This window comes from Marmota marmota, unplaced genomic scaffold, assembly GCF_001458135.2.
Source record: "Marmota marmota marmota unplaced genomic scaffold, marMar, whole genome shotgun sequence".
In the NCBI taxonomy this organism is placed as follows: Eukaryota; Metazoa; Chordata; class Mammalia; order Rodentia; family Sciuridae; genus Marmota; species Marmota marmota.
In genome coordinates this window covers 21,764,752-21,785,244 of record NW_026000068.1, presented here as the reverse complement: position 1 = coordinate 21,785,244, position 20,493 = coordinate 21,764,752, and the positions used below count along the sequence as shown (strand labels likewise).

General features: G+C 31.5%; 1 protein-coding gene across 1 annotated transcript in view; it reads left to right on the top strand.

Annotated features, from left to right (window-relative positions):
• Window positions 1-30: 30 nt before the first annotated feature.
• Lrriq3 (leucine rich repeats and IQ motif containing 3) overlaps window positions 31-20,493 on the top strand; it is a 177,490-nt gene continuing 157,027 nt past the window's right edge. The window contains exons 1-3 of the mRNA XM_015490411.2: window positions 31-196; window positions 8,285-8,533; window positions 9,098-9,421. Of these exons, the coding sequence (XP_015345897.1) occupies window positions 8,285-8,533; window positions 9,098-9,421 (573 nt within the window). The 5' untranslated portion in view covers window positions 31-196. The remainder of the gene's footprint in view (window positions 197-8,284; window positions 8,534-9,097; window positions 9,422-20,493) is intronic.

The window sequence follows — 20,493 nt, the reverse complement described above, 5'->3', positions numbered from 1 at the left end:
TCCGTGCGTCCCTCACGTAACTACGTCAGGAGTGCTTTCGTCTCCACCCGGAAGGCGTTGATGGGCTGAGCTGGATCTTTGCCGGTTTCCTTAGCAACGGTCTCTGTAGCAGATGGCCGGCTAGCAATTTGTTGGACTGTGCAGGATCTGGGCCACTTTTCCCCAGCTCATAAGTTCTTACGGCCCAGTTGACCGGGTGAGTAGTTCAGGTTGGATGACACAGTTGTTGGAACCAACCCGCTAAAGAGAAAACGACGTGCAACCCAGATTCCCACACTCTCGCTCGTGTGATTAGTCCTACCTGGAGGTTTGTTTTAGTCAGAAGCACTTCCCTAACATCTTGTCAGATAAATTCAACCCCCGAGTCATCTGGAGCCATCTGTCCCCTACTCCGGGGCCATACAATAGCTGAGTAAAGTCAGTATTCTCTTCAGGAACTGTAGGTTTGTGGCTTCTTTGCGTTTGCAGCTCCTAAAAGAGTGAGCCACACACACCACCGCTGTTTTTTGAGTTGGCTTCCCGGGTACACATGCCTGTCTCCCAGATGTGGTCTTTGAAGTTGTATAAAATTCAGGCCTCTGATATTTGTTATTTATTTCTTTATTTTGCGCTTCAGTGTTCTTTTGTATGTGTAAATTAATTTAGAACATTTGGTAACATTACTGGGGATAAGTCAGCCTTAGATGTATTTTTGTTGATTATATATTTCTTTTGTGAAACACCAAGTTTATGGTGAGCTCTACAAATTAAGCTCTTCATCTTTATACATAAGAAAACTGAATCAGGGAATAATGACTTAGTCAAGGTATGAAAATTAGTAAATAACAAGATTTGAGAACTATATTTCAATCCCAAACCCAGAATTTGTGGCACTCCACCATATGTTTTGATTTATTTGAGAAGCCTCTCCACTAAAGTCTTCATTAGGAGCTTAGGCAACCAAGGCCCTTGAAACTTACATAGATTGTAAGGTAACATAGTTTTTCTTCTAAAGGTGGTGGACCTTGATATATAATTCTGTACTTAATAGTGAAAGCATTTGGGTAAAAGGGCATATTACTGTTGTTTCTGTTTTGTTTTGTGATGCTGGAGATTGAACGCAGAGCCTTGCTTATATTAAGCAAGTGCACTAACACTGAGCTACAATCCCAGTCGCTCTTTCAGTTTTGTCTTTTAAAACTTTTCTTTTTGTTTATTAAAAACTACATTCTTTTTGAAGGACATATAGAAAATACAGATTGACTGAATTGAGAATGAGCAATACAGAAAGTAACAAGAGATAGGTCAAAAAGAGAAAGGCTATAGAAAGGATTTTGTTTTTTACTCCTGAGTAAAACAAACTATTCCAGAGTTTTTATGTGATTTGCCTTATGTTTAAAATGATCACTCAGAACTGTGAAAATAGATTATAGTGGGGGATCAATAAAGAAAGAAGCAGGAAGATTTGTTTGGAGGTAACTGGAATAATGCATAAAAGTGATAGTTAGCCAAGATGGTAAAAGTGACGATGGTGAGAAATTGGTCAGATTCTGGATAAATTTTGAAGGCAAAACCAATAAAATTTATTGATAGAATGGGTGTGGAGTATTAGAGAGTGAAGTAAAAAATGACTGCCTGAGGTTGGAGTGGTCATCAGTTGAGATGGAGAAAGTTAAGGATGAAGAAGCTTGGTTGGGTAGAGAACATAATTTGATTTTGGACATGTGGAATAAACATATATGCCTATGTAGTAGAAGTTTGTTTATGTCTGTGTGCACCATACATGTGAACATGGAATTGAGGAGAGACGTTTGCGCTGGAGTTACAGTTTATGAGTTGGATTGAGCTCCTCAGGAAATTAATAGGTCCTACATATTCAGGTACTGTACATTTTAATAAGGTGAAGTGAACAATAAAAGAGTAACCAAAAAAAAAATTCAGAGTGTAAAGAACTATAATAATAATACTTTGTCAGAGTATAAATTGAGCATTTCTTGGCTCTATGAAGGGTGTCATAGAAATAGAATTATTTATTCCAAATATGACTACATTATTCACATAAAATATGCTGGAAGTGAATATGCCACATTATGAGCTATGGTTTTTCTGCTCTTGTGTTTTTTTTTTTTATTTTTATCACATTTCATTAAATTTTAAGTAATTTTTTAAAAAATTCAGTATACTGAGTGGTAGCAAATGTCTTTGGCTGTAATTATAGTAAGTAAAAAGTTTTAAGTCTATATTCAGTATAATCACACAGTGTGATATAACTGTTTAAGCAGTTAAACTATCAGAGCATTATTATTTTACCTGAGCATTTACCACAAAGAATGAACCAGGTATTTGCCAGAGTGTTATTTTACCAGTGTACATTATACCAATCCAGCTAAATAGTAAGCTTATTAATTATGCCAAATCAAACACTGGAAACAATCTTGGTCTTAGATCCCATATTTTAATAAAGACATTGAGCAAATTAGAGTATAATCAATTGAAAAATAATGTTCTGTGAAGGCATTTGTGCCTCTCTTGGAGGAGATTATCTGAAGAGTTGCTACAGAGAGTGAGATACATAAAAAAAACAACAACAACACAGCTTTCTTAAGTTATACTTTTATGCCATTAATTTAATCTGATTTAAGTGAACAATTTAATATTTTTTATTTATAGCTAATGCTAGTTAGATTTTTTAAAATTACTATGGGCATAAATATGACTGTTGAATTGGAGTTTTAGAGAAGCATATTTTAATCCCCCTTTCCTATTCATATGAAGAAGTTGAAACCAAATGAAGAGGGTCATGGCTCCTGAGCCATGGAGTTCATGGTGCATGACATAGACAGGCCATGGTACAGCTCTGCTTGCTACCAGTACTTTTACTTATCTAACTATTGCTTCCTTCTACTTTTCATGACATTCAGCAATAGCAACTCTTTTTATAGTTATTTTTTTTACTTGAATTTGTTTACTCAGCTATCCTTTTTGAACTTTATTTCTTAAATATTTTTCCCCAATGAACCCTCTTGAAGGAACTCTCATTCCCTCTTACCTTGTGAAGAGGAGAAAGAAAAATTCTTTCAGAGAAGAATTCTCCACCTTCCTCCTGCTTCCAAACTTCTATTTTTACTTTCTTCCTTAGTTTTTTTGTAGACCTCAAATGAAATGTCCAGGTATTATCCAGATATTATAGTGTGCAGTTATTAACATGAGGTTTGGGGTTTCTTTTTTGTTTGTTTTTTTGATGAGGAGATAGAATTAAACTAGTAAAGAAATAGATTTCAATTAGTTTAGTACAATGTTTATTGCTTTTAATAGAAACATACTAGTGGTCCAACTTTAGGAGATAAAAATATGTTTTATGAATGCTAATCAACTACTTTTGCTTTTGTAGTCTTGCAAGAGTGGAATAAAAACAAAATCTTCAGAGATAATAAAGTGGTTTTGTTATAAGTCCATAGATTTTGGAGTGATTTGTTACACTGCATAAATAACTGAAAAGTACATGTTTTTAAAAATTTTTGCAAGAGATTGAATATTGTTTGTGAATTCAAAATAAAGAATTCAAGGAATTAACATAGATTTCTACCTAAGTGAGAGTTTATTCTTTGTACTTAGTAGTCTCTCACACATTCTCACCTGAAAGTTTTCTTTTTCTCTGAGGGAAAGAAAAGACGGCCAGATATATCCATGTATACTAATAGTATTGAAGTCTGACTTAGAACTTTAGGTCTTATATTAAAATTTTTTACATGTTAGCTAAACAGAACAAGTTTCCTGTTCTCAGAGTACATATAATTTAATGGGAAAGAGGACATTTAAATACCTTAAATTCGAGATGTGGGAATGGAACAGAGATTTACATCATATAAAAGTAAATCTTTATCATATAAAAGACAATGATTTTGCACAGAAACATAATAAAAATTAAAATGGCTGCATAATTATAAAAAAGGGAAAAATTTTTATTCTGTCCTTAAGAGATCTTACTGACAACAGTAACTTGCCCTATAGACTCTTGGGAGGAACTGAATCCACCATAGGGAGGGAACTATTTGCCAGAATCTAACACTGCCTTGCAAGGTTTGAGCAACACCAGCTTGGCCAGTTTACTTTTGACCGACATTCAGTAGACTTAGAAAATTTAAACATTGCCCTTATTTGCCTCATTTTCCAAACCTTGGACCTGAAAAAAGCTGAAGTCCATTTTCCTTCAAAAGAATACTGAGCCTATGATCCCAATTAACAAATTTTTCCATACCAGGCTAAAACTGTCCTCTCTTTTATCTTAACCTTTTTTATGATTTCTCAGTTTGTAAGAGGATTGCACCAAGGCAGAGAGGTGTGACATCCTGTAATGACAGAGTTCAACTATTTCAATAGCTAAGATTCAGTGTTGTTAATTGTTTAGAATTTTAACAATTGGAAAAATAGATAAAAACTAATATTTAAATAGTGCTTATTTTTGTTTACCACGTAGATAATTCAGTATTTCCCCCCCAGTGTATTATTTTAAAACTTTTTTTAAGAATTAAGAAAATTAGTTTTATTTTCATAAAAAAAAAAATCCTTTTAAGCTGTGAACCTGAGTCTGCTTAATCATACTAGTATTTAGTTCTTACTTTTTTGATTATAATAGAAATATTTTTGATTAAAGCTAAAAGTAGACAGTTATACAAAATGGAAAGAAAGGGCACTGAATTAAGGAATATGCTGATTATCTCAAATTTAGATTGAATAGCCCCTTAATCACACTGGTTTTTAATTCTTACAGATTTTATTTTTACTTACAGTAGACATCTTTTTGATGAAAGGTTAAAAAAAGTTGTATGAGTGAAAATAAAGGAATTGTATTACATAATATAAAAATTACCTGAAATTCAGATTTAACTCAATAATGCTTGTCTTTGTCAGACTATATGTTTTATTGGCAAGAAGTTTTCGAGTGAGTGAAGAATGCCAATCAAATTAGTTCCCTTACCATACATTCATTCTAATGTAGAAAATGTGAACATATTTAACATTTTGGTGGGGAGGGTACAACATTTTGAGGAGTATTATAATTGTATCAGTAAACTTCCCAAAGCTAGTGAATTTATTCATCTAATAGATACATTTGAATGCTTCACATAATTGCAGGAACTTCTCATTTCATAAAATTATCTAGAATGTCTGAGATCAGTATAGAAAACAGAAAAGAATTCAGCTTTTTAATAATGCCAGTAGAAGATCATTGACATATTCAGATGACATACAGACATCATTCATTCAGAAAATTTAGTGAAGTGAATCAATGAAAATTGCATTAATAGAATTGCTGTAGTATAATATTAATAAAACAAGATACAGATAAACCAATTTTGATAGAAGACAACTTAAAATAAAAAAATTCATTGCTAAGTAATGAGCCTACAGACATTAATAACTATCCTTAGTTGATATCACTGTTTAGAATGTCTGGAAATAAATGTCAGGGTAAATATTATACCTTGTAGAAATAAGCATCAAAATAGAGTATTAGAGATGTAATGATCTGTGTGAGAAATAAACATTAACTATATAATTTTGTGTATGTGTATATATTGTTGGGATGCAGTAATGAAAAGTATAAAATCACTTTCATCCTTATGGGAGGAAATAGGATCTCTAATACTTCATGGTAGATGGGTGTTAATTGTCCAAAAGTTTTTAAAATGAATTTTGGAGGTGAAATATAAAAGAACAATTAAGAAAATGAAAAGGAAAAATGTAGTCTGGGAAAAAATTTTTGCAAAACGTGTTTGATAAGGGGCTGGCTTCCTAAATAATGCAAGAAATTTAAACTCAAGTATAAAAAATCAATACAGTCAAAAAATGGACAAAAGATATTGATATCTCACAGAAAATGCAGATAGCAAATAAGCATATAGAAAGATGTTCAAGATCATATGTCCATAGTAATTGCAAATTAGAACAGTGAGATACCAGTACACCTATTAGAATGAACAGAATACAAAATACTGACACCAAATATTGGTGAGGATGTGGGGCAATTAATTCCTCTTATTCCTTACATAGGGAGATGCAAACTAGGGCAATGATTTTGAGAAACAGAGAGACTTTCTCATAAAATAAAACATACTATATGATCTAATATGTAAACTGCTGATATTAACCCAAATGATTTGAAAACTAATGTTCACACAAAAACCTAAACACAAATCCTTATAGAAACTTATTCATCATTATTCAAACTTGGAACCCAACAAAGTATCTTCAGTACGTGAATGGATTAATAAACCATTATACATTCAGTGCTTTAAGAATGAACATTTAGAAAAAAAAGATATTTAGGAAACTTAAATGCACATTACTAAGTGAAAGAGGCCCTACTGTATATCTACAACCATATGACATTCTGGAAAGTCAGAACTATGGAGACATTAAAAAGATCAGTGGTTGTAAGGGGCTTGAGAGGAGGGAAGGAGGTGAAGTCCAGGGGACTTCTATGGTATGAAATAATAACAATTCTACATGATACAATAATGATGGACACATGTTACTATACATTTGTTGATACCCATAGACATGTAGCAACAAACAGTGAAGTCCAAAATATGGACTTTAGTTAATAATAATGTACTAACATTGGCTCATTCATTTTAAGAAATGTGTCACACTAATGCAATATATTAATAATAGAGAACTACAGAGGTTGGGGGTTAATGAGAGCGTATATAGGAACTCCGTACTTCTTACTTATTTTTTCTGTTGACATAAAATAGGTCCCACCTTCAAAAAAAGTTTTTTTAAGTCACACATGATCATAAAATAAACAACACACTTCTTTGGTATGTGATTCTTACTTTGCAGATTTCTTGGAGAATAGATATTGCTTTCAAAAAGTGGATGCTATAGATGAAATTTTTGAGCACCCCATTGTCTTATTTTGAAACATGCTGATATGTCCCTTATATAGTCTCTCTTAAGCTCTTGTCATAAACTGTTCTGGAGCTAGCATATTTTCAGATGACAATAGAAAAGTAGTACTTTGAAAGGAGACTTTGAGGAAGGACTTCCTAACAATATTTTCTGTTTAGAAAAAGAGTGTAAACGATAAAGATGCATTGTATATATTGCCTTACATTTCAGTGCCTCTAGAACTTGTGCCTATTTGTGCCGTTTTGCTCTTTGATTTTGAAAGAGCTTGTGTCTATGTGTGCTGTTTTGCTCTTTAATTTTGGAAGGCTGGTTAACTTTTAGTTTAGATTGAACTTTCTCAAGATATCCATGAATTGCCTGCTTAAATGCATTGCTGCACCCTTAACCCAGAGATTCTGATACATAGATATAAAGGTGGTGCTCAGAAATTTCTCATCCTTTTAATTAATTACATAGATGATGCTTGAGAATTGCAGGGTTATAGGTTTAGCCCTTAGGAGATTAAAAAAATAGCCAATGTCTTGTTGTACTATGAGTTTATCTGGAATTTCACATTCTCATTTGAATTTTTGTTAACTTGAGTTTACCTGCACAGCATAAAAACTGATTCCTTTAGTAGGGAAGGTGGTTTATTGTGTGAGAAGCCCAGATAGACTACTTGTGCTTATACATTCTCTTCTAAACTATCACTAATTGACTACCTTTTATGAAAACTAAAATTACTCATACTAAGGGTAAATTCATATGTATGAGATATATCATATAAGATTATACAATAAAGTATTGATTCAAAAGTTTCAGATAAACTTAGTCAAATTTTAAAGCTTTTAGAATTCTGAATCCTAATTGTCTAATTGAATTGAACATAAAAATCTATAATGTGATGGTAAGTTTTTTCTTTAAAATATAAATATTGTTGATACCAGTTGAAAATTGTTGTTACTTTTTATTTTCTTCTGACTGCATTTTTCAGCCACTGTACAGATTATCATTCTCCTAACTTGTTAAATATTTAGTGATTTTATTTTTATTTAACATTGTTAAACCAAAATAATTATACTAGCTATTTGTTAAGACACAATTTTGTTTTTTGTTACTTGTCTGGTCTAGAAGTGACATCTTTATTAATTCTACGTTCTCCATTCTATGAAAAAGAATATTTTTCTTCCTTTCACTGATTTTGTTTTTGATAAATACAATTATATCTTTTTCAGTAGTAATTAGATATTTAAAATACTTCAGGATCAAATATTCTATGGGAATTAGATACTCCTTTTTAAAATTTTTATCTTTTATACTCATATTAATTCTCATTATATCTTAGCAAATATTCTATTTTGTTTTCAGGTAGATTTTTAAAAGTTGAAAAATTTTCCATCTTTTCTAGATGTTTCATGGAACAATCACAAAAGAGCTAACCAGTCATGAAGAATGGAGTCACTATAATGAAAATATAATTGAAGATCAAAAAGATTTTGTTTTTGTGAAGTTCAGTGGACTTTATTTAAAATCTATGGAATATTTGCAATCTTATATCTCTCTTAAAGTATGCATTTTCTCAAATAATTTTATTACAGATATTCATCCGCTTCAAAATTGTATAAAATTAATGAAACTTGACCTTCATGGAAATCAGGTAAGCAATAGTCATTTAAGATGTCTGAATATAAATGAAATTTATATGTAATGAACTTATGTTATCTACCCACAATATTATTTTTAGATAATCTGTTATCTAAAATATATATATAAAAATTGAAAATAAATTTTAAAAATGTGTATTAATACAAAATTAAAAGTACAATATTTTTAAAAATAAAGCACATAAACAATGCATGATTTGGTATATTTTATTTCTTAAATTTATAATCCAGATTAAGGATACTTCTTGACTCCAATTCTTTATAGAAGAAAAGTATTTTTGAAAATTTAGAGTCAGCTTTTACCAAGTAATTTTCATTGAATCAAATATATATGGTTATGCATTTAATTATAACAATAACAATAGTTTATTACAAATACTCAGTGTATTATGTTGTTTTCCCAGAAATCATTTAGATACTTGGAAGTATTTATCTTATTATTAATTAGAAACTTGCAAGATACTTAATTTTAGAAGATGTTTAATATTTTGGTATTTTTCCATGTTATGTTTAGAAAAGTAGTATTTGAGCTAAATTTACTCATGATAATATTTCAGATCAAGAATCTACCAGATACGAAATTTTGGAGTGGATTAAAGTACCTAAAACTCCTCTATCTTCATGACAATGCATTTGCAAAGTTAAAGAATTTATGTGTATTGTCTGCCTGTCCAAGCCTCATTGCTCTCACTCTGTTTGATTGTCCGGTAAGCCTTAAGAAAGGATATAGACATGTTCTTGTTAACAGTATATGGCCTCTCAAAGCACTGGATCATCATGTGATTTCTGATGAAGAAATAATTCAGAATTGGCAACTTCCTGAAAGATTCAAAGCATATAACCAGCGACTTTTCTTCAATTTTTGCGCTGCTTTGAAAAAGGTAATTGGCTTCATTAGGATTTCATTAGAAATGATTTTTTATTTTTTAAAGAAGTAGAATTTTAGCTTCTAAATTCTACACTTGAATTTTATAAACTTTTTAGTAGTTTTATCATTTTTATATAATAAATCAATGAATGTATTAGTAATGGCTTTCTATCTGAGCATTCATAAAGACTCATATGCTTCGTGTATGAAGACATTGATCCTAAAATCATGGAGTTGTAGAAAAATATATTTTTGCTTTTTAATTGAAAATAGAGCTCTGATTCATTTTTGTTTGGTATATAAATGACTCCTTTGAGAAATATTTGGTATTTTTAGAATGCTATAAAGTACAATTTAAATTATTTTTGGAAAAGCAAAAATATTCATTCTTAAACAATTAATTTTGTGACATTAGCATAATCAAACCATCATTATATGTTGATTTATAAAATATTGAAGAAATGATTAGAAAAACTTGATTCCTAGAATCTTTATGATGCTGGATATACAAAAAATAAAATGTTCTTCATAGAATATCAATGTTAGAGCAAATAAATAAAAGTTCAAAAGAAGGGATTAACTCTGCAGCTATTAGAAAAAAATCTGAAATACAGTAAGTAAACAAGTATGTTGCAAAGCACTGTTTAATTCTGATGTTCATATATATAGTCATGCATCATTTAACAATGGGAGTATGTTTTGAGTAATGGTACAATGCCTATATGTTATTAGACAATTTTGTTACTGTCTAAACATCATAGGTGTACTTCTGTGAACTAAGATAGCTATGACATCATTAAGTGATATAATCTTATGATACCATGACTGCATATGTAGTCTGTCATTCATGAAATGTCATTATGTGGTACATGATTGAATATGCACAGACATTTTGAGGAAGAATAGAAAATTATTTTGAACAATGATTAAAAGTAAAAAGGTATGTATAAATATTAAACAGTAATTATGTATAAGTAGATACAATTCTTTAAAAATTATGAATATAGTAATGATTTTGTAATATTAGTTTTAAAAACTGGGTTTTTCATAATAATTTTCTTAGTCTTTTTTTTTTTTTTTTTTTGGTACTGGGGATTGAACTCAGGGGCACTCAACCACTGACCCACCTCCCTAGCCCTATTTTGTATTTTATTTAGACACAGGGTCTCACTGAGAGGCTTAGTACCTTTCTGTTGCTGAGGCTGGCTTTGAACTCTCAAATCTCCTATTTCAGCTTCTCAAGCTGCTGGGATTACAGGTGTGCAACACCCCGACTGTCATAATAATTTTGTATAATGATTAAAAATATTTAAAAAATGAGGGAGTATTTAAGTTTGGTATATTAATCTGGACTCTTAAGGAAGAATTTTATTTAGGTATTTCATTTCTGATATAATCAAAGATAGAACCATACATGACCCTATTAAAGACAATCAAAATAAATGAGGACCACGTGACATTTAAGGAAGTGATGAAAAGTTTGGTAAGTTGGATAAAATACAGAAGAGTTTAGATTTCTTAGTGAATATAATGAAGATCAATTGAAGTTATTTGAGTAAGAAAATAGAATGGTTCTCTCATCGTATGTGCTCATAAACCAATGATATTACCAAAGTTAAAAGGCAATTATTCAATATTTTGGTAGCAGATTAAAGAAGATGAGGGTAAAAAACAAATGACAGCAGGGAGATTAGTTATTCTGACAGGAAGGGATGTTAGAGGGTTTATAGAGCAGACTACAATGTCAACAAAAATAATATAAAAGTAAAGGACAGATGCTTTCATAAATGATATCACAATTTGATGAGATATTTTTAATAAATTGATGTGGGAGGATAAGAAGAAGAAGAAATAAGGAAATATACCTCTAAAATTTTGAAACTTTATAACGGGGAAAAAAATAATTTAGTGGATTGGACAGCATTTTCAAAGTTATAGTAGAAAGATGAGTTTGTTCTAGGTTTTTTTTTTTTTTTTTGTGTGTGTGTGTGTGTGTGAAGGTATATATACTAGGTATTAGAAAAAACGAAGAACTAAAATTTAGAAATAGTGTTCTGCGCTTGGTGTAAGTCCAGAGGTGTCAGTCCAGTAGTCATTTGCTTGAAGGCAAAGTTGAAACCAAGCTCTTTCAGGAAAATATAGGGATCAATGAAGACTGAGAACTAAGAGCAAGCCCTCAGGCTCAATTTGTGTATAGAAAGCAGAGAAACCAATGAGAATAAAAGGGAGTAAAAGGAGAGATATGGGCATTATTATCACTTAAGCTAAGGGGAAAAAAAGTGGTTAAAAACTGAAGAAAGTTTCTAAAGGGTCAAAGAAATTTAGCACTGAAAGAAATGTATGTTGATGGTGAAGAATTTTTTTTTAATCATTGGAATTTCAGTAGTTTTCAGATGCAAGTATGAAATTGTAATGAGTAACTGATTGCCAATTATAAAATATTTTCTCTAAAAATTTTGGGCAAAGGAAATATAAAGCCTTAATTGCAGGAAATAGAATAAATAGAAGATGTTTTTAAAAATGAGGTGATACTAAGTTCAACTTATATTTAATCTGCTGAAAATATTTTAAGAAGATAAAGAGTGAAAATTTTATAATGAGGGGAAAAATGAAGAAAACCACTACTAAAAACGTATGAATGCAAAACAACACATACACAACAAACCTTAAAGTGCTGTCAGAATTTTTTTTGAGTTATAGAGATTTAAAAAACTATTTTAATAACATTTTGTTACTTTATGAATCAGTTTGTTGATTCTGCTGTAAGCAATGTTCTTTTGGTTATTCTTTGATAATTGAAAAATTTATAGCACTATTCATAAATTTTGAGAAGGAACAAATGTAAATCTATTAGTATAGATATTTATTCAGCAATATTTTAAATATAATATTTCATTGTACTTATTAATGAACACAGAATATTATGAAAACTGAAAATAATCATCCTATAAGTGTTCACATAATGATTTCTCTAAGAATTACCACTCTTTTTTTTTAGTAAATCATGGATGTAGAAATTCAAGAAGAATGTTTATTTTGAAAGAAACCAATTGAATAATGTAATTATTGCTTATACCTTATAAAACATTAAAAACTATTGAGAAGGGTCTTGTTTATCCCTAATTGTGAGGTAAAATGATTTCTTGTCCTTTTTTTGTGGGTATAGTTGGATAATACTTTTGTTTTAAAGATAAGAATATAGATGATTATATGAAATAAAAGTAATTTTAGAAATTTGAAGTGCTTATTTATCTAAAAACTTACGATAGAGAAATATATATTTATATATTAATCTATATAATATTTTTAAAATATGGAGTGATCTGGGAAATAGCCAATTTTATCAATTGGGATCACATTTTGTCTGCATGTAATAAAAGAACAACTAATCAAGGATTATATTTTGAATCATATAATATGTTAAAGGATTATATTTTTAATCATATAATATGTATTTCAAAGACAGGCAGTCCTCTGTGTAGTTAATTGTTTAAGAAATCATAAAGAAACATAGCTTAGTCTATCCTCCTCCTCTGCTATCTTAGCTAGTGGACATTTACTCTGATGGGCAAGAGATTCTTCACATCCTGCCTAGTATGTGGCAGAAAGAAGGGGAAGGGTGAGATCAGAAAGCACATATCAGCCAAGTTTGTCACTTTGTATCAGGGAAACAATAATTCCTATGTTTTTTCTGATAAAATTCCACTACTGAAAGTGACTCTCATGGCTACAACTTAATTGAAGGGAATTTGTTACAATGAGTATTCTTAAATACAAACCTTCACTTTAAAAAAAACTTATATTCTATTAATGAGGAAATAAAGGATAATAGATTCTTGGAAGGCAGCTAACAATTCCCATCATATAGAGAAATAGAAATTTATAATGATATTTTAGGAATGGTAATTTAAGGTAGAATGGTAATTTAAGCAGTTGGTATTCATTTGCTTTTATTTTCAATGAAAATATCAACATAAAGATGCATATGTATGAAGTTACAAAACAAATATTTAAATGCCAACTCATAATTCATTTTTTACAGTGAGATATTAAATAATATTTTTAAAATTTTAAATGTTTTTAATTTCTAAAAAATTAGTGAAGATCAAAAAATAGTCTGTATGAAAATATGTCAAAAGTAAGACTATTTTTACAAAATTACATCTTTACATCTATGGATGTAACCTGAATTACCAAAAAGTAAATGAATTATAAATTTTATAAATCAATGTAAAAGCCTTAATCAAGATGATTTTTAACAAGATTGAGTTTGAAAAAAAAAAGTAATATATAAACGATAAATGTAAAATTCTATAGAACAAAACAAAGGACCTAACAGTGGTCTCAAACCATGTAGAATTTAACACACAAAATACGAGATTGCAGGGCTGGGGATGTGGCTCAAGCGGTAGCGCGCTCGCCTGGCATGCGTGTGGCCCGGGTTAGATCCTCTGTATCACATACAAAAAAACCACAGATGTTGTGTCTGCCAAAAACTGAAAAATAAATATTGGAATTCTCTCTCTCTCTCTTTAAAAAAAAAAAAAATTAAAAAAAATACGAGATTGCATAAAGAGGATCTCTTTCAAATGACATAAAAGAGTAACAGCCACAATAAAGCTATTTTCATTCTGAGTAATGTACAAAATAGAATTATGCAAATACATATATATCATAAATGACAATAGAGGGAGTACATAATACTTTATCTCAGCATTACTAATCATAAGGAAATGCAGATAAAACAATTTTATCACCTCATATCTCTAATTATAACTACTATTAAATATATAAATGTTTGAGAAATTGAGATTTTGTACATTGTGGAAATATAAAGAAGTAAGAGTTATTATAGAAAACATCATGGAAGTTTCTTAGCAAAGTAAAACTATTGGCACCACATCATCCCTTTTCTGAGTATATATCCAAAAATGTTGAAATCAGGATCTCAAAGGAATATTTTTACTCCTATGTTTATACAGTATTATTTTCAAAACTATAATATGGAAACCACCAAAATGTCCATGGAAAGATAATTGCATAAAGAAAGACTTGTCAGACAATTATTATTCAGCCTTTAAAAGGAAATGTTTTCGTTTTGATGACAAGAGTAGATCTGAAAGACATCATATTACATGAAATAATTCAGTCACAGAAGATCAAGTACCGTATAATGCTCTTATTTGAAGCATTTGAAGTCGTACATATAGAAATAGATAATAGAACATACTAGAAGTAGATAATAAATGTGTACTAGGGATTGATGGGGGAGGGTTTGGGAGCTTTAATTAATGTTGTAAATTTTTAATTATATAGCATGAGTAGATTCTTGAGAACTCTTGTATAACATAGTGCCTATAGATTCCAATAATGTGTTGTGTTCTTAAGAGGATAAATCTCATGTTAAGGGTTTGTTGTTCTCTTTGCTTTGTTAACACAAGCAAACAAAAGCAAAGAGAACAACAAAACAAAAACAAAGCATAGTAACACAAGGGAATTTGGGTGATGGAGAATTTGTTTATTCTTTTTATTGAGATTGTAACACAAATTTATACAGATGTGCAAACTCAACAAATTGTATACCTTATTTATGTTCACTTTTCGGGGTTACCAGTTATGCCTCAAAAACCCCACTAAGAGAAAACAGTATGTATATATTAATATAAATGAAATTCTAAAATTGTTTAAGGGGCAGAGAAAATTAGGACTAAGAAAACAAAGAAAAAAGTAGAACAATCAAGGGAAAACAAGGCAGGCTTAAGCACTAATTTGTCAGTAACTATGTTGCAGATTAAATTAATGGTCTAAAAAACAGTAATTATAAGATTGGCAGAGTGAAATTAAAAATATGACTCAATTATATGCTGTCTACAAGAAATATAATCACAAAGGCAGGTGGAAAATAAAATGGTGGTGAAAGACATATTATTAAAAATTAAAGGAAAGTAGAAATGAATGGTATCTTAATATCTGATGATCTAGACTTTAGAGCAAAGAAAATTACCAGAGGTATGGAGGAACATTATGTAATGATAAGAGTTTCAACCCACAAAGACCTCCATTCTAAATATAAATGTATTATTCAACTAGGCTACAAAATATGTGAACAAAAAACTTATAAAATTGAAATGAGAAATTAATTTTTACAGTTGGAGCTATCAGCACTCCTTTTTCAAGAATCAGTGAAATTGGTCAGGACAACTAGACATAATATTAGATATATAAAAGCTGGGCGAGCAACCCCATTAGCCAACAGGATCTAATTGATATATTGTGCTATCTCTAACAATGGCAAAATATACATTTCTCTTCAAGTGCTCAAGTAATTCCATGTTTCTATAAAACAGATTTTAACAAGCTTAGAAGAATTTAAATCATACAAAGTGTGTGCAGTGGTGACAGAGATGAAAGGAAAATATTCAAACACTTGGAAACAAAACAACCCACTTGTAAATATACTGATTAAAGAAAAAGTCTTAAAGAATTAAAGCATAACTGGAAGAAAATATAAACATTGAATATTATAAAATTTGTGGGACATAGCTAAAGCAATTCTGAGATGAAAATTTATAACACTAAAATAGAAAAGAAGGACTACTTGAAATCTTCAAATCAATGATCTACCCCCACAAAAGAACTAGAAAAACTAGGGAGAAATAGATAGCAATAAAATAATCATGGTGGTTTTCAATATCTCACGTTCATCAATGGACAGATAAATCAGAAAATTTGTAGGTAAATGATGATATTGAAAAGTACTTAAGAGAAGAATGGACCCAACGGACATACAGATCTTTACATCTAGCAGCAGTAGAATACACATTCTTCTTTTCCTGCACGTGGAACATTCCCTGGGATAGAATATATCAGGCCACAAAACTAATCTTAACATAGCTTAGAAGTTCTAAATCATATCAAGTATCATTTTTGTCACAGTGAAACTAGAAATCAATAATAGAAGAAATTTTTAGAAATTCACAAATATATAAATTAAACATTTTTGAATAACCAATTGATCAAAAAAGAAGTCAAAATAAAATTTAAAACTGTCTTGAGACAAATGACAATAGAAACACAACATACACAACATATGATACAGCAAAAGCAGTTCAAAGAGAAAATTTATAGCAGTAAATACCTACATCAGAAAAGAAGACAGATGCTGGGTGTGGTGGTGCACTCCTGTAATCCCAGCAGCCTGGGAGGCTGAGTTCAAAGCCTCAGTAATGACAAGGCCCTAAGCAACCCAGTGAGATCTTGTCTCTAAATACAAAGTAGGGCTGGGAATGTGGCTTAGTGTTCGAGTGCCCCTGAATTCAATTCCCAGTACAGAAGGAGAAGGAGAAGGGGAAGAAGAAAGACTACCAATAAGAGAATAGTAATAAATCAGAGAACAAAAAAGCCACAGGGGAAAAAAAAATCAATGACATTAAGAGTTGCTTTGAAAAATACAAACAGATCAACAAAACTACCTAGATAAAGAAAAAATTAGAATATTCAAACATAAAATAGGGAATCAAAATGGAGGCATTACAAAGAAGCTCCAGAAACAAAAAGGATTGTACAGGACTATTATGAACGATTGTTTGCCAACTAACTTGCTAATCCAGTGGGTTGTGTGTATATTTTTAGAAAATTGATTGAATCAGGAAGAAATAACCTGAATAGGCCAATAATGAACAAAGAGATTCAAGAATGTTTTAGTCAGCTTTCTTCACACTGTATACAAAAGATCTGACAAGAACAATTTTAAAGGGGGAAAAGTTTTATTTGGTGCTCACAGTTTCAGAGGTCTCAGTCCACAGATAGCTGACTCCATTCCTCAGGGTTAGAGGTGAGGCAGGACATCATAGTGGAAGAGTGTGGTGGAGGAAACTGGCTCAGAACATCACACCAAAGGAGGGAGAGGGAGAGGAAGAAGGGTGGGGAGAAGTATGAGCTCATGCTCTCTCCTTTCCACAGACAAAATATAAATTCCAAAGGCATGCCCCGATGACCCACCTCCTCCATCCACACCCTACCTGCCTACAGTTACCACCCAGTTAATCCCTATCAGGACATTAATGCATTGATTAGGTTAAGGCTATCATACCCTGATTGATTTACTTCTAAACTTTCTTATGTTGTCTTAAACATGAACTTTTGGGAGACATCTAGTATCTAACCATATTAAAGAGGTACTGAAAAACCTCCCAACAAAGAATATAGTTCAGGACCAAATGCTTCAACCCTGAATTCTACCAATTTCAAAGAAGAATTAAAATACCTCTTACACTCTTAAAAAAAAAAAAAGCAGGAGGATATATCTGATAACAGGCCATCATTACCTTGATGCTTAAACCATACAGATACCACATGAAAAGAAAATTATAATATCTGTAACATTTATGGTAAAATCCTAAGTAAAATATTAGCAAACCTAATTTAACAACGCATCAAAAAGATTATACCTAAGGATCAAGTGGGAAGAGAGAGGAAGATGGCAGAATATAAAGTTTGCTTCCCTGGTTGCTATGTGGTTTGAAACCAAGAAGAGCAGACAGGCAGCTTTTCAGCAATCTGGGTGAATGAACAAAAATTAGGGGGGACATTAATGGAATTTAATACTGGACTCTCAGAATAGATTGGGGACTCAGGAGATCAAATATAATAAAGTGAGGAAGAAATCTCCAGTGCTACAACCGCAGCAGTAACTGGAGGTACAAGCCAGAATACTTCTGTGAATGCAGTTAGCCAATAAGGGAATTAAAGGAACTCCCTTTCTCAGGAACACTGAGACATGTCAGGATACAGAGAATTTAGAGATCAAAGTCACTGACTTTTAAAAGAGTAAGGTGTGCTGCACAAAATTCTTGTATGGGAAAGAAACCACCATCTCTCAGCTTTTGGTAGATGTGGAAGGAATTATTCTGCAGTTGTGTTGCAGGGGCTGGTAGCTAGGGGAGACTATTTCTGGCAGACCCAAGTCTGGCTTGAAAAACAAGCTGGACAAACCCACAGTGCATGACAGATACCTAAGTGACCAGGAGAAAAATCAAGTGTGGAGAAAGGTTTACACAGGGAACTACTGGTCATGGAAACCCACCTGGTTTCCCTTACCCTCCAGTCTGGCTGTCTGCTGGATTGGTTGGGAGAGAAACACCTGACTAGGAATTCAAAAGGGTTTGTGGGGGAGAAATTGAGTTTGGAGACTGAATCAGAGACCAGAAATCATGGGGTCTTCAGGTGACATAGTGGGTTAACAACAAGCACCTATACCACACAAGTGGAACCATAGTGGCTTCCTGTGGCATACTCTTCCTGGAGGTGAGCTGATTTAAAATCACCAGACCAATTGGCATTCAGAGAAGAGACTGGAGCATACCTAAGCCTAAAACCCACCTCTAGAAGTTCTGCCTTCAGGATTAACTTCTCACCCTAGCAATCCCATTAACTGCTGAGGGTAGAGAATGCATCATATTACAAACAAACCCATCTAAATACTGAGAAAGGAAGCCAGGTATCTTTTGAACTTCAGTGGAAACAATTGTTTAATTTTTCTCTCTCACATTTCTACTATTTTTGAAACCAATTATTTTCCATGTATAAATTATTGATTTATTGAAGACTAGGATATCTGATTGGTATATTTCAGTATTCTTTTAATTTTACTTCTTCCTTTCTATTTTTATTTTTTTTAACTTTTTACTTTATATATATATTTTCAATCAGTTATCTGTTTTCCTTGATCGTCTTTTCTCCTGCTAACAACCAAGCTCTATTATTCCCTCTTTCATTCTTTAATTTTTTTTTTTACTTCTGTCTTTTCTCTTACTTCTTCATAAATATCACATCCTACACCACTTCTGGTCTCTGTTTGTCCAACATTTGAAATTGTAAACACTTTTGTAAACTTACTGTTTTTATTGTAGACAATAAACTGAACATATCATTTCTACATAAAACTGTAGACACCTTAGTAGGAGCTACTTGATTTAAGTCTGTATATTGTTTGCATTGGTTGCTGTTATTATTTTTTCCCCCATAACACTGAGTTACTGGAAACCTTGGTATCAATGGATTCTATTATTAGAGCATTTTGGTTTGTCTGAGGTGATTTGTTACGTTTTTTTCATGTTGTTTGTATGTCTACCCATTTAGAAGTGTAGATTATGAGGCAGTACAGTGTATACATTGTATAGTTACTCTACATTGATACTGCAATGGAAGAGATGTCAGAGAAGGAATTTAGACTGTACATAGTTAAACTGATACATGAGCTAAAGGAAGATATAAGAAGTGAAATCAGAAAATTTAGGAGATGAAAGATCACTTCAATAAAGAGATAACAGATTTTGAAAAGAAATCAGTAGAAATCCTTGAAATCAAAGAATCAGTAAACCAAATTAAAAATTCAATGGAAAGCATGACCAACAGACTAGAACATTTTTAGGACAGAGTTTCAGGTAATGAAGACAAAATATATGATTTTTTTTTGGGGGGGGGAGGGGCTGGGGATGGAACCCAGGGCCTTGTGCATTTGAGGCAAGTACTTTACCAACTGGGCAACCCAGCCCAAAATATCATGTTGAAAAGAAACCATGAACAAAACTTCCAACAAATATGGGATAACATGAAAAGGCCAAATATAAGACTTATTAGGATAGATAAAGTTATGGAGATAACAAATCAGAGGAAAGCACAAATTTTTCAATGAAATAATATCAGAAAATTTCCCAAACCTAAAGAATGAAATAGAAAATCATATCAGGAGGCACACTGGACCCTAAATATACAAAATTACAACAGCCCACATCAAGGCACATTGTTATGAAAATGGCCACCATAAGAATAAGGATAGAATTTTAAAGGCTACAGAGAAAAGTGTCAGATTACATTTAGAGGGAAAACAATCAGAATGTAGCTGATTTCTCAATCCAGACCCTCCAAGCTAGGAGGTATTAGAGTAACATATATCAAGCTATGAAAAAAAATGGATGCCAACCAAGAATACTGTAACCAGAAAAATTAAGCGTCAGATATGAAGGTGAAATTAAAATCTTCCACAAAAAGCAAAAAAAAAAAAAAAAAAAAAAAAAAAAAATT